Genomic DNA, 13,404 nt, shown 5'->3' on the forward strand with positions numbered 1-13,404 from the left:
CCATGTCATCTCTGTCCCCAGTGCTCAGTGACTAAGATCCACCTCGGAGTACTGGGTGAGGAGCCTTTTTTCTGCCAAGGGCAGAACACCCAGAAAAATCATGTAAACTTTTAAAAGTTTTTTTTTTTAAAATAGGAGGGCAGATTTCATTCTTTTTTTATGTCTTTTTGAATTAGTGTTTTGGATTTTTCAGTTGATACCCAGTAGTGGAATTGCATCATAAGGCAGTTCCATTTTTAAATTTCTGAGGACCTTCTACACTCTTCCATAAGGAAGGAAAAGAATAGCAGTTTTTTTGCTTATAATGAGCAAAATAATAAACATTCGACCTGCCTGCTTCTGAAATTAAGATTCTGAGCTCCTGTCCTTCATCCTTGATTTGCCCCAGGGCACATGATGGGTGGGATAATGGCTCAGAGAATGCAGGATGGTTGCCTGGACCCTGGAGACCCCTGATACTTTCCATGATGATAATGAAAAGCTGTCCATTTCAGTATGCTGTTCTGGGCCATTGAAGTAGACAGGCAAGAGATTATGTGGACAGGGGAGCGAGGGGTGGGGTGAAGCCCTAAGGGAGCATAAAAAATACCTCAGGAGGAAGGGGCCTGGGATGAGGAAAGGCCCCCTAGGTGGTGCTTGAATTAGTTCTTTTAAATTGGTTTTTGGTTTGAGCCTGATGACGGGATTTACTGCCGCAGAGTAAGTTGTCACTGCCTTTGAGAGTCCAGTGAGCTTTTGCACATTGTAGTTCCTTCATTTCCACACCAGACATGGGAGCTTTCAGGCCCAGGAGTTGATGGGCCCAGCATTGCCACTTTCCGGAGCTGCACGGTGGGGGGGTAGGGGGAAGGTCCTCGTGCTTGCTGGCCTCCCCTCTCCTACTGTAGATGCCGCTGTTTGCTGGACGACAGCCACCACTGTACCAGTAACTGTCCTTGACTAAGCACCGTTCTGCCAAGCCCTATGACGGGTATTGGACATAGTGTGACTTCCAGATCCTTAAAACAAGGTTGCAGAAAGCGTACTAATACCCACGTTTCACAAGCAGTGGAGTTAGGGCTCAGGAGACTGCGGTGCTCAGAGCCGCACTCCTGGGAGTGTGGGCCTCGTGTGTAGTGTAAATCCCCAAGGTTAGCCTGTGTGGGTGTGAGGTCCTTGGGCAGAACATCTGACCCCTGCAGCAAGGGGAGAGTGGAGATGCTGTTACTGAACAGATCTGCGTGGCTTTTTCTTGCTTTAGATTCTTTAAAACTCTGGTGGAATCCATCAGGAAGAAGAGTAACAAAGCATCCACTTTCAGAAGCGTGAACACGCGAAGAGCTACCCAACGGGATCTAGACAACCCCGGGGGGTCAGGGAGGAATCGGGTGAGTGGATGCTCCAGGGGCCTCTGGGGACTGGCACAGGGAGGGTCCCAGGGCTGCAAAGTGGGTGGCAGCTCACTTAGTCTTCTCTTCTGGGAAGGGTCCGTGGCTGTGCTCAGCACTCCTCAGCCCCTTGCTGGCATTGGCCCATCTCTCCACTTACCTTGGCATTTGTCTGCTGTGTGGAGAGCCGAGAAACAACAGTGACTTCTCGGGTGTGGTGGGAAGGGGAGGCAGCATGGTCTGGCTGGCCCTGGTCTGGGCCCCAGGTTGTTCATCTGTCCACTCTCAGGGACACTTCAGTGAGTGATTTTTTTTATCCTGAGGATGGACACAAAGTAATGGTACCTTGCTGGGCTTTTGGGAGTTCTTTTGCTATTTCATTTTTCTCTGCCTTTTGCCTTACCTAGGCCCAATAAATTCAGGCTGACAGGGTACTGGCAGGGGCCAGAGAGACATTTTGAAGCAGAGAAGTTGGACTTTAGTGACGAAAAAAGGGAAAAGCCACCGGGGGCAGAATAGTCCGGCAGTGATAACACCCTGTCTGCCAGGGAACCCGCGGCAGCGCAGGGACAGGCCCCAAGTGTCGTCTGAGCCAGCAGCTTGTGGAGCTGTGCAGCAGTAGGCTGTGCCAATGCGGCGAGCCTGCCTTTGGCGGGGTCGCAACAAAGACCGGCACGGTCCCTGCCTGCTCTGTGGTCCCAGGAGACTAAGAAACTAGGAGCCGAGGTCAGAAAGAGGAAGGTATAAATACTTGGTATTTAAAATGCTCAGTATTCCACCAAAACAATTCTTTGTCTTTATCTTCACCTGCAACAAAATATTTGAAGCAATATTCTGCAGTATCTTCTTTCAATGACTTGGAAAGTCTTGGCATTAAAAAAAATTTGTTCAAGTATTGATTATGCTATTATAGTTGTCCTGTATTTTTCTCCCTTTTATTCCCCTCCATCCTGTACCCCATCTCCCTACAGCATTCCCCCCACTCCTTAGTTCATGTCCATGGTTTGTACATATAACTTCTTTGGCTTCTCCATTTCCTATACTATTCTTAACCTCCCCTGTCTATTTTGTACCTACCATTTATGCTTCTTATTCCCTGTATCTTTTCCCTTATTCTCCCCCTCCCTGCTGAAAGCCCTGCATGTGATCTCCATTTCTATGATTCTGTTCCTGTTTTAGTTGTTTGCTTAGCTTGTTTTTGTTTTGTTTTTTTTAGGTTCAGTTGTTGATAGTTGCGAGTTTCTTGTCATTTTACTGTTCATAGTTTTGACCTTCTTTTTCTTAGATAAGTCCCTTTAACGTTTCATGTAATAAGGGCTTGGTGATGATGAACTCCTTGAACTTGACTTTATCTGGGAGGCACTTATCTGCCTTTTCATTCTCAATGAAAGCTTTGCTGGATAGAGCAATCTTAGATGGAGGTCCTTGCCTGTCATTACTTGGAATACTTCTTTCCAGTCCCTTCTTGCCTGCAAGGTTTCTTTTGAGATATGGCTGACAGTCTTACGGGAACTACTTTGTAGGTAACTGTCTCCTTTTCTCTTGCTGCTTTTAAGATTCTCTTCTTATTTTTAATCTTGGGGAATGTAATTATGATGTGCCTTGGTGGATGCTTCCATGAGTCCCTCTTCTTTGGGACTCTGAGCTTCCTGGACTTCTTGGAAGTCTATTTCCTTCACCAGATTGGGGAAGTTCTCCTTCATTATTTGTTCAGATAAGTTTTCAATTTCTTGTTCTTCCTATTCTCCTTCTGGCACCTCTAAAATTCAGATATTGGAACGTTTAAAGATATCCTGGAGGTTCCTAAGCCTCTCCCCATTTTTTTTGAATTCTTTCTTCATTCTGTTCCAACTGAAGGTTTATTTCTTCCATCTGCTCCATGTTTATTTGAGTCCCATCTTCCTTCCCGTCACTGTTAGTTTTCTGTATATTTTTCTTTATTTCACTTTGCATAGCCTTCACTTCTTCCTTTATTTTGCATTAGTACTCAATGACTTCTGTGAGCATCCTGATTACCAGTGTTTTGAATTCTCTATCTACTAGGTTGGCCATATCCTCATTGCTTAGCTCTTTTTCTGGAGTTTTGATCTATTCTTTCATGTAGGCCATATTTCTTTGTCTCTGCCCACCTGTTAGATTATAAGGGGTGGAGCCATAGGTATTCCCCAGGGCGGGGTGCCCACATGGCTGTGCTATGGCGCTGTCTATGGGGGAGAGGTCTGAGAGGGAACAGTGTTGTTTTTTCTGCTCTCACCCCACTTTGAGTCACTTCCTCCACTACCCACAAGCACATTGGTCCCTTCCGGTGCTGATCCCCTGATGAGTGGGTTTGTGTACATTCTAGGACCCTTTGGGTCTCTCCAACGAACTCTCCTGTGAGGCTGGAGTTGCTCTTCACACTACAACCCCCACAGATTCTTATAGCCAGGCTTCAGTTTCCCACACTGGAACCTTGGGCTGTGTGGTCTGTCTCACTCCCCAGTTGTTCCTCCTGGTTTATCCACACACAAATGTGGGACTGCCAGGTGCCGCCGCGCCCACCTAGTCCCCTAGCCACTGCCTTGCAGGGCATCTTCGCCCCAGCTGCCTGTCTCCTTCCCTCCTACTGGGCCAGATGAATGTTTCTTCTTTAACTCCTTGGTTGTCCGACTTCCATACAGTTCAGTTTTCTGGCAGTTTCAGGGGTTTTTTTGTTTGTTTTTAAATTGGTCATCCTTCTTTTGGATTTGTGAGAAACAAAGTGTATCTACCTATGCCTCCATCTTGGCCAGAAATCCTTAAAAAATTTTTTTGAACTCACAGTTTTGCAGTCGGTGCATGCAAAGATGAAGACTGGATAGGAGATGTGGAATCAGGGCTAACACAGCATAGATAATGGATGGTCGCCTTGGGTTGGGTAGGTGGGTAGAGGGTGGGTAGGTGGAAGGGTAGGCGGCTGGATGGGTGAGTGGACAAAAGAGTAGGTGGATGGGTTGGTGGCTGGGTGGATGGATTTACCAGGCATTAAATATTGAAGCTAATCTTTTTCCTCTTTTTCTGCACATCACAGGGAGAACAGGAAGGTGATGAGGAAGAGGAGGAACACATAGTGGACGCTGAAGCTGAGGAGGGAGATGCTGATGCCTCTGATGTCAAACGCAAGGAGAAGCAAGAGGAGGAGGTGAGGGGACTCCGGCTGGGGTGCAAGGGCTGTGGTCATGTCCCTCCTTCTCCATCATACCCACAGGATAGTGCCAACACATAAGGCTACTCCTTTGTATCTACTGGAACCTGTCGGGAACCTGGAAGCAAAGCGGGCCTGCCCAGCACACCTCTCAGCTGCGATGGTGTTCTCGGGGTAGACGTTGGGCAGGGTGCCATCCCGGGGCTGCCCTTTGGGTCTGGCTGTCCTGGATTTGAATCAGTTTCAAAGACCTAGCAGCCTTTGGCAAGGAGACAAAGTCAGACTTCCTCTTTTTTTTTGTAGTGAAAATATACTTCTGTCCCCTTCCCCAAAACAGCCCTCTACTGTCACAATGGCTGCAAGGACAAACGGCAAGTTAGAGGGACTGAGGGAATTGAAAGGAAAGAGAGCTTGAGGTGAGGGAGAGGAGGGAACATGGGGACAGGCGGGCTGGCATGGGGACAGGCGGGCTGGCATTCCCAGGGAAGCGCCCAGGAGGAAAGCAGGCCAGGCCACATGCAGCAGGTGGGACACAGGAGGGCCAGGCAGATGAGGCATCTTCAGGCCAAGTCCGGGTAGATATTGGGACCCCAGTGACGCAGCCTGCACTCTGTCCCCTGCCAGGTTGACTATGAGAGCGAGGAAGAGGAGGAGAAGGAGGGGGAAGAGAATGACGACAAGGATGTGCCGGAGGAAGGGAACGTCCGTGGGGAAGGCACCCGCAGGGCCCAGGAGCGGGATGAAGAAGAGACAGGCTCAGGCCCCGAGGAGAACTCGCCCCCTGCTCCACTCGTGAGACGGTCCCAGAAGCCCACCTGCAGCCAGGAGCCTACCGGAGCTGAGGCCGTGGAGCACCGGGTGCAGGCTGTATGCGAATCCCACCCGTTCATAGAGGACTATGAGTATGACAGCGAGGAGAGCCTGTGGTGCCAGGTCCGTGGGGTCAGTGCCAGGGCGGGGGTGTGGGGTGGGGCCAGGGCAGCAGGGAGGGTTGGTTCCTCTCTCTTAAATCCCAAGTCCCTTAAATTCAGAATGTGGTGGCAGCTGTGGACCCTCTGCCCCAAATCACAGCCTGCAAATGTGACTTTCCCTTCTCTCTGATTTTTCGAAAGAGCCTGTGTGGGGTCTTATCTTCCAGGCCCGTAGGTGCTTTCAGACACGCCGCCTCAGTCAGTGCTCCACACGGCGGAGTGTTAACGCATTCCAAGTTGTCATGGAGGCAAGCGGGAGGACCCTGTTTCCTGTTCGCCCTGGTCTCCAACTTGGGGACAACTTTGTTCCCTCACAGGCCAGATGGTTTGAATGACGAGACAGCTGCACAGGGGGGGCTTTTTTGTACTTTGAGCCGGCTCAGTGGTTCCCAGATGGCAGTGTAGGTGAGAGATTGACCAGGACTACACACACAGAACCGTGTGTGTTATGCGTGGTGGTAATTGAAAGGATATCCAGGGCGACGTTGAGCTGTGTGATTTTCACTGTTCTCACTGACACCTGTGAAATTATTATTATTTTTTTAATGTATTTTATTATACCATTACAGTTCTATTCCCCCCCTTCATTCCCCTCCACCTGCACACTCCCTCCCCCACCATTCTCCCCCCCTTAGTTTATAACCACGTGTCTCAAGTTCTTTAGATTCTGTATTTCCCCCACTATTCTTGCCCTCCCCCCATCTATTTTCTACCTACCATCTCTGCTATTTTCTGTACCTTCTCCCCTCTTCTCCTCCTCCCACTCTCCTGTTGCTAACCCTCCATGTGTTCATTTCTGTGGTTTCATTCCTGATCTAGCTGTCCTCTTGGTTTGCTTTTGTTTTAGGTGTGGTTGTTAATAACTGTGAGTTTGCTGTCCTTTCACTGTTCATATTTTTCATCTTCTTTTTCTTATATAAGTCCCTTTAGCATTTCATATAATAAGGGCTTGGTGATGATGAACTCCTTGAACTTGACCTTATCTGAGAAGCACTTTATCTGTCCTTCCATTCTAAATGAAAGTTTTGCTGGATAAAGCAATCTTGGCTGTAGGTCTTTGGATTTCATGACTTGGAATACTTCTTTCCAGCCCCTTCTTGCCTGTAAGGTCTCTTTTGAGAAATCCGCTGACAGTCTGATGGGTACTCCTTTGTAGGTGACTGTCCCCTTATCTCTTGCTGCTTCTAGGATTCTCTCCTTCATTTTAGTCTTGGCTAATGTAATTATGATGTGCCTTGGTGTGTTCCTTCTTGGGTGCAACTTCTTTGGGACTCTCTGAGCTTCCTGGATTTCCTGGAAGTCTATTTCCTTTGCCAGACTGGGGAAGTTCTCCTTTATTATTTGTTCAAATAAGTTTTCCACTGGTGGCTGTTTCTTTCCCCCTTCTGGTACCCCTATAATCCGGATGTTGGAACGTTTAAAGATGTCCTGGAGGTTCCTAAGCCTCTTCTCATTTTGTTGAATTCTCATTTCTTCATTCCTTTCTGGTTGGATGTTTCGTTCTTCCTTCTGGTCCATTCTATTGACTTGAGTCCCAGTTTCCTTTCCATCACTATTGGTTTCCTGTGCATCTCCCTTCATTTCAATTAGTTTAGCCTTCATATGTTCCTCTAATTTGTGACTCTAATCAACCAGTTCTGTGAGCATCCTGACAAACAGTGTCTTGAACTGTGCATCTGAGAGGGTCACTTAGAGTTATCGGCTCTGGGACTTTGAGTTCTTCTTGCGCCATCTTTTGGACTGTTTGTGCCTGTTAGGAAGCAGGATCGGAGCCCTAGGTTTTCACCAGAGCAGGGCAACTCAGTTGCTGGGTTGTGATGCTGTATGTGGGGGCGGGGTCAAAGAGGAGCAATGGCGTTGCATCTGCTGCCTCCGCCACTGCCACTGTCACCGGGTCCCGCACGTTTCGTCCCACTGCACGCGAATGTGCAACCACTGTCAGCCCTCCACCACTGGGTTCGCCCCCTGTGGCCTGCGTGATCCGTCTCACTGTGCGAGAATGTGCGACCGCGGGCAGTCTGCCCCGCACCCTGACTGGGTCCGGGCTGCCCTATGCGATTATGTTGGGGGATCTGTCCTGCCCGACCCTGCTCCGCTGCTGGCTCCGCCCCTCTTACCGTCGGGGTTGAATGGTTCGTTATTGTCGGACTTCCGTATAGTTCAATTTTCTGTTCTTTGGCTGTGTCTTTGTTCGCCAAACCTTTGTTGTATTCAAACTTGGTTGTGGGAGAAGGCACTGTGTTTCCACCTATGCCTCCATCTTGGCGGAAGTCCCCCTGTGAAAATATTGCTGTGTCATTTTCACCTCACTCCGGGTGACTGGAGATGGCTGCTATGTGTCATTGGTTAAGCCACGCAGGGAGCATGGGCGCAGACGCACTGACCCAGCTCCCCCAGCAGGGCCACCTGTCCCTAGCCAAGGTGTTTACTGAGAGGGCTTTGCTGGAATACCCTGGGGATTCTAGTCAGCTTGGCCTCTGCCTGCTTTGTGAGGCTTGGGGCGGCCATCTCCCTCAACTTAGCTTTTTTCTTGCAGGTGACAGTGAAACTCCCGCTAATGAAGATTAATTTTGATGTGACCTCCCTGGTAATGTCCTTGGCCAACAGCGCTGTCATCTACGAGACCAGGGGCATCACAAGGTGCCTCCTGAATGAAACCACCACCAACAAGAATGAGAAGGAACTTGTCTTAAACACAGAAGGAATCAATCTTCCAGAGATGTTCAAGTACGCCGAGGTACGCATCCCTGTCCAGGCTGTCTGCTGGCCCAGGACAGGTCCTCACATCCTCTCAGCCTTAGGCCCCTGGAGGCAAGGCTCCGGCCACTTTGCCCTGGCCCCTTCTGAGCTGCCAGCACCTCTAGCCCAGTGTCCCCAAACCGAGTTTGCGTGGCCTGGCCCACCTGTTGGGGTGGACAGTGCACGTAAGCCTAGCGAAGGCTTGCAGTACAGAAACCTACTGAACTTTAACTCTGAGTTTCTCAAACTACTTTGAATACAAATGCTTTTCCGTGAAATCAAAACCTTCCCAAAGTATAGTTGTAAGAAATAGTTGGCTGACTTGCTGGCCTGGGGGCAGCTCACTTTATCTGGGACCAGAGGCCCTGGGTGCCCAGGAGGTCCTGGCCCACCCCCCATGCCCGGCGCTGGCAGAGGCTACATGCTCCTGCCCCAGCAGCCCCAGCAGCCCCAGCACTCCCACTCTTCCGTCTGAGCTCTCTCCTGGCTCCTTTCACTTCCAGGAGTCCCCCACAGTCTTCAGAGATTCTCTCAGTCCCCAGAGAGTACTGAGGAGCAGGACTTACTGCCCTGTAGCCCACCGCAAGCAGCAGAGCCCTCCCACCTGGCACACTTCTGCTTTACATCAGCTGCCCTCAAAGGCCCTTTCTGCCCCAGAGCCTTTCACCAAATTCTTCTCCAGAGGGCAGGGAGGGAAGGCTCACACCTTCTGAGAGGCAGCCACTAGCCAGGCGAGCTCAATGTCCTCCTCTCGGGGTTTGTTTAAATGAGACCAGACAAGCCACTAGGGTCTCCAAGGTCTTTAGCAATGCAGGTGGGGGGTACCCTGCCACTGGGCAGAACTTCCTTGGGCCCCCAGGGTGGCTAAACTGGACCCTGGTGGCCAGTGGACAGTATCTCTGCTAGGGAACTTTCTTCACCTGTTGGGATGCCTTGATCCTAGGAAACTTGTATTTCTATTAAGTAAACAAAATTAAAATACCTTTGACCCTAAAGCAGGTACCAAGTCATTGTTTAGCTCTGGTGATGAGGAGACAAACCTTGGGGCCTGGCCAGAGTCCTGTCAGCAGCTCTCTGCCACGTTGCCACCACTTTGTCACCAGTTGTGCTCAGGTGCCAGACAAAGAGTGTGGCCGGGTGCACGTGGTTGTGGGAGGGAGCGCAGGGCCAGGCCCTCCCAACCAGCCCTCCCCGCCCCCAGGTCCTGGATTTGCGCCGCCTCTATTCCAATGATATCCACGCGATGGCCAGTGCGTACGGCATCGAGGCCGCACTGCGGGTGATCGAGAAGGAGATCAAGGACGTGTTTGCCGTGTACGGTAGGAGACTGCGGACAGCCATTGGGAGGTTCCAGGGCATCGTCCAGTGGTGTCAGGGTGCAGTGAGCATGTAGCCTGTAGGAGACCTGAGAATGACCATGGGAAGGGGTGGCCTGTGTTTCTGTCTCATGCGGCGAATCCCATCACCAAAAGCCGCCACTTGTTTCTTGTCCACCATCGTTTGAGGGAGCTCCCGCCTGACAGCTCGGCCCCGTGTAGCCCTCAGAGTCCCAGTTCCCGGGGGCAGGCGTGCTTTTGGGTCTCATGCTCCCCCGTCTGCAACCTGTGTTTCCTGGGCTGCTGGACGGCCGGGGAACACTGGAGCTAGTTTAGTGACTGGGGGTAAGAGAAGAACTGGCGGTGGAGTCAGGTAGGGACCAGGCGGTGGAGCTGGAACAGAGCCCTGGGGTCTGACACATGAGTCTCTGTGCTGACTTATGTCAGGTAGCTCTGCCCCAATGTCCCCTTGTCACTGCGTACTCCTTTCTGATGTTGGTGCTCACGTGACAGGCATTGCAGTCGATCCCCGCCATCTCTCCCTCGTCGCCGACTATATGTGCTTTGAGGGTGTTTACAAGCCGCTGAACCGCTTTGGGATCCAGTCAAACTCGTCCCCTCTGCAGCAGATGACGTTTGAAACCAGCTTCCAGTTCCTGAAGCAGGCCACCATGATGGGTCAGTGTGCGGGCCAGTGTCCTTGGCCTCTCTGAAATCTGCTCTAGGCAGATGGGCATGTTCCTCGGGCGCCTTTCCTCATGCCTTCCACACCAGTGAGATCTCACTGGAGGAGACAGCTGGGGAGGGGTGGGCTGCAGACAGGAAAACCTCCGGGTTCTGGAGGAAAGGAAAAGGGGCCTTCCTCTCTCAAACATGGGAGCCCTGCTGCCTCAAGTAATGTCAGTCAGCTCCAGAGACTCTGGCTGCTCCTTGTGGCTTCCACGGTGCCCCGCCCACCTAGCCTCGGTATGGAGCCCCCAGCCCTCACATCACCCACAGCTTCTTGCTCAACCACTAACAAGTGCCTTTGTCTCTCCCAGGATCTCACGATGAGCTGAGGTCCCCTTCAGCCTGCCTCGTGGTTGGGAAGGTCGTCAGAGGTGGGACAGGCCTGTTTGAGCTCAAACAGCCCCTGAGATAGCAGCCGCCGTAGCACCGTCTGCCTGGCCTGGCCCGGCCTGCCCCTCACGTGAGAGGACCAGGAGACCAAAGTCCCAGTGGTTGAGAGTGACAGTGCAGAGCACAGCAGTGATGTTGGGGTTCCAAAGAGCAGCTGGCTTTGAGCTGGACCAGCTTCCCCAGAAAAGTGGCTGATCATCCCTGCTGCTCCCCATCTAAGGATATAAACAAAGTTCTCAAATCCCGAGTCCCTCTGAGGTCGCAGGGCCTTACCCTGTGCAGAAGGAGACTTCAGAGGCAAAATCCCTGACCCCTTTCGTGGTGGGACAAAGGGGTCTATAGCTGTGAGCAGCCAGTGTCTGCACACAGGATTCCTGGGGCTCTGAAGCAAAAAATAAAAAAAGCCCATAGCCTGCTCCTCCTGCTGCAGTGGCCCCAGGGGACAAAGTTCCCCAGTGCTCTTTTCTCTAGGCCAACCACAGCCCAGTACCCATCCAACTCCTGTGCCTGGCTGCTGGCATGTGGCCATATGTCCTTGACCAGATTAGCCCTGAGCCTGAGATTGGTCTCTTCAGGGCCCCAGCAGCTCACCCCCACACGTGAAACTCCCAAGTCACCAGTCAGGCTGCACTGTCTGAACAAAATGCTTGACTGTCTTGCCCTGGCTTTGCTGAGTCCAGTATCAAGGCCATGTCCCATCTCTGCAGACCCTACTCCTTCTGGCTCCCTGCATCTCTGGCGCCACAGCAAGGGGCCCTGGTGTGAACTGAAAAGTCAGAATTTGTACAGACACTTTGTAAAACCAGAGGCTGTTTCTATTTTTGTCTAATGTTACTCTAGCTCAGGCTGAGTAATAAACATCACTGGAGCTAGCTATTGGGAGGGAAAAAAATTAAAGCTTGGGTTTTTTTATTCCTTCTTTGTGGTTTCTGCATTGTGATTTGAGAGCTCAGGACTGGGGGTTCTTGGCACTGCCACATCTTGGGTCTTATTCCTGTTCTTAGCAGAGGGTCTGGGGCGTGGAGCTCAGCCCCAGCAGCTTGCCCCTTTGACCCCACCCAGCCCCTGCAGCACCCTCTTTCTGAGTCACTTCTGGCCCTGAGGCCAGGGGGGCACAAGCCAGTGGGAAGGAGCCGTGTGTATCTGGGGAGGGGAGGAAGGCCTTGCTGGGGAGAGGGACCACACTGCTGGCTCTAGACCCATGGCTTTCATTACACGTGCCTTACCCAAATGTTCGGTCAGGGGTGCTGACCTCCTCCCTGAGGATGGTACATTAAAAAATGACAACAGCCAGCACAACAATAGCTGTCTGGTCTGAATGAATCAAAATTATATGTATTTTTTGTCAGATGGGCAAAAAAAGGTATTTTTTGGTGTGCTGCTAAATTATAGTAATTAGTTATGTCTGTCATGAGATGAAAAAGGTTGAAAATTAACTGCTCTAGACACATGACAGAGCCTAGCCTGGGCGTCCTGTGTCCTCACCGGGGAAGACCCAGTGGAAACAGCCCACTAGGGCTGGGGCACAGAGGAAAACAAAGGGCCTCCAAGGGCACGGGAAGAAAGGTCCCTGTGGACCCTGCACCGCAGGTTGAGCGGAGCCCTTTGGAGGTGAGAGGCCACTGCAGTACATGATGTCCACTCACACCAGAGCCCTGGGAGCCGGTCCTTGGCTGCGGTTGCCTGGTACACAAATGTACGTGGTTGTGTGCCCCCGAGGCTGGGCACAAGCACCAACAGTGCAAAGGTGAAGGAGCGAGCCGGGAGCACAGACAGGCAGGACTGCACCCAGGGGCCAGGTCCCAGTCCTGTGTGAGAGGAAGGTGAGAGCCCCTGTCCTTCCTGCCGGATCCATCATGGATCCTGTGAGTGAGTTTCTCTCCAGAATACACCTTATTCCTGATTTGTAAGCGGACATTTCAGAACTTTCACCTGGTGGGCCAGGAATCTCACCTCGCTCCCTGCGGGATTATACTCACTTCAGAAGGCTTTGCGGGCGGGCTTCCTTGCTGTTTAAGATGGCACATTTGGGGGGATAGTCTCAGTATTGTAAATGCTTTTTCTCTGAGGGCACATTTGAATTTTTGAGTAGGTCCAAGCCAAACACATGAAGAGGATGGATCCAGCTGCATGATTATTCTCTAATTCCAGTGGACCAGAGGATGGTTTGCTGGGGTTCGCAGGCTTCCCTAAAGCTGTGAGCTCTTTGGGGACGCTGCAGCTGCCGCTGTTCCTGGGTGTCCACCCCACCTCGCCCCTGCATGCATCAGCATCCTACCTACTTGCTTGCTTGTAACAGTTAATTTTTTGTTGTTACTCAGACCACTTTCTGTGAAAGTGTGGCTTCCTGCACGTGTGCCCGTTGCAGGCTGTAGAGGGGGGTGGTTTTGTTTTTTAAAATTTCTGTTAAATAACAAAATTTACCATCTTAACCATTTTTAAGTGATTCAGTGGCACTAGGTTGTCACATTATTCCCCACCGTCCACGCACACAAAACACACTGCCCATTCAGCACCCACTCCCCACCCCTCCCTCCAGACAACGCTCTACTTCTGTCTCTGAATTTGTTACCTCATGTAAGTGGAATCATTTGCTGTTTGTCCTTTTGTGGTTGGTTTATTTCATTTAACATGACGTTCTTTTTTAAAAATGTTTTTATTGATTGATTTTAGAGAAAGGCAAAGGGGGAGAGAGAGAAACATCAATTTGTTCCATTTATTCATGCATT

At 51.0% G+C, this 13,404-nt stretch overlaps 1 protein-coding gene across 1 annotated transcript in view; it reads left to right on the top strand.

The window, feature by feature from the left end:
- POLR1A (RNA polymerase I subunit A) overlaps positions 1-11,590 on the top strand; it is a 90,522-nt gene extending 78,932 nt beyond the window's left edge. The window contains exons 28-34 of the mRNA XM_037039141.1: positions 1,241-1,367; positions 4,417-4,527; positions 5,155-5,463; positions 8,038-8,238; positions 9,442-9,559; positions 10,070-10,234; positions 10,597-11,590. Coding sequence (XP_036895036.1) covers positions 1,241-1,367; positions 4,417-4,527; positions 5,155-5,463; positions 8,038-8,238; positions 9,442-9,559; positions 10,070-10,234; positions 10,597-10,697 — 1,132 coding nt within the window. The 3' untranslated portion in view covers positions 10,698-11,590. The remainder of the gene's footprint in view (positions 1-1,240; positions 1,368-4,416; positions 4,528-5,154; positions 5,464-8,037; positions 8,239-9,441; positions 9,560-10,069; positions 10,235-10,596) is intronic.
- Positions 11,591-13,404: the final 1,814 nt, after the last annotated feature.

This window comes from Sturnira hondurensis, unplaced genomic scaffold (assembly GCF_014824575.4).
Source record: "Sturnira hondurensis isolate 20B ecotype Veracruz unplaced genomic scaffold, ASM1482457v3 Scaffold0002039, whole genome shotgun sequence".
Lineage (NCBI taxonomy): Eukaryota > Metazoa > Chordata > Mammalia > Chiroptera > Phyllostomidae > Sturnira > Sturnira hondurensis.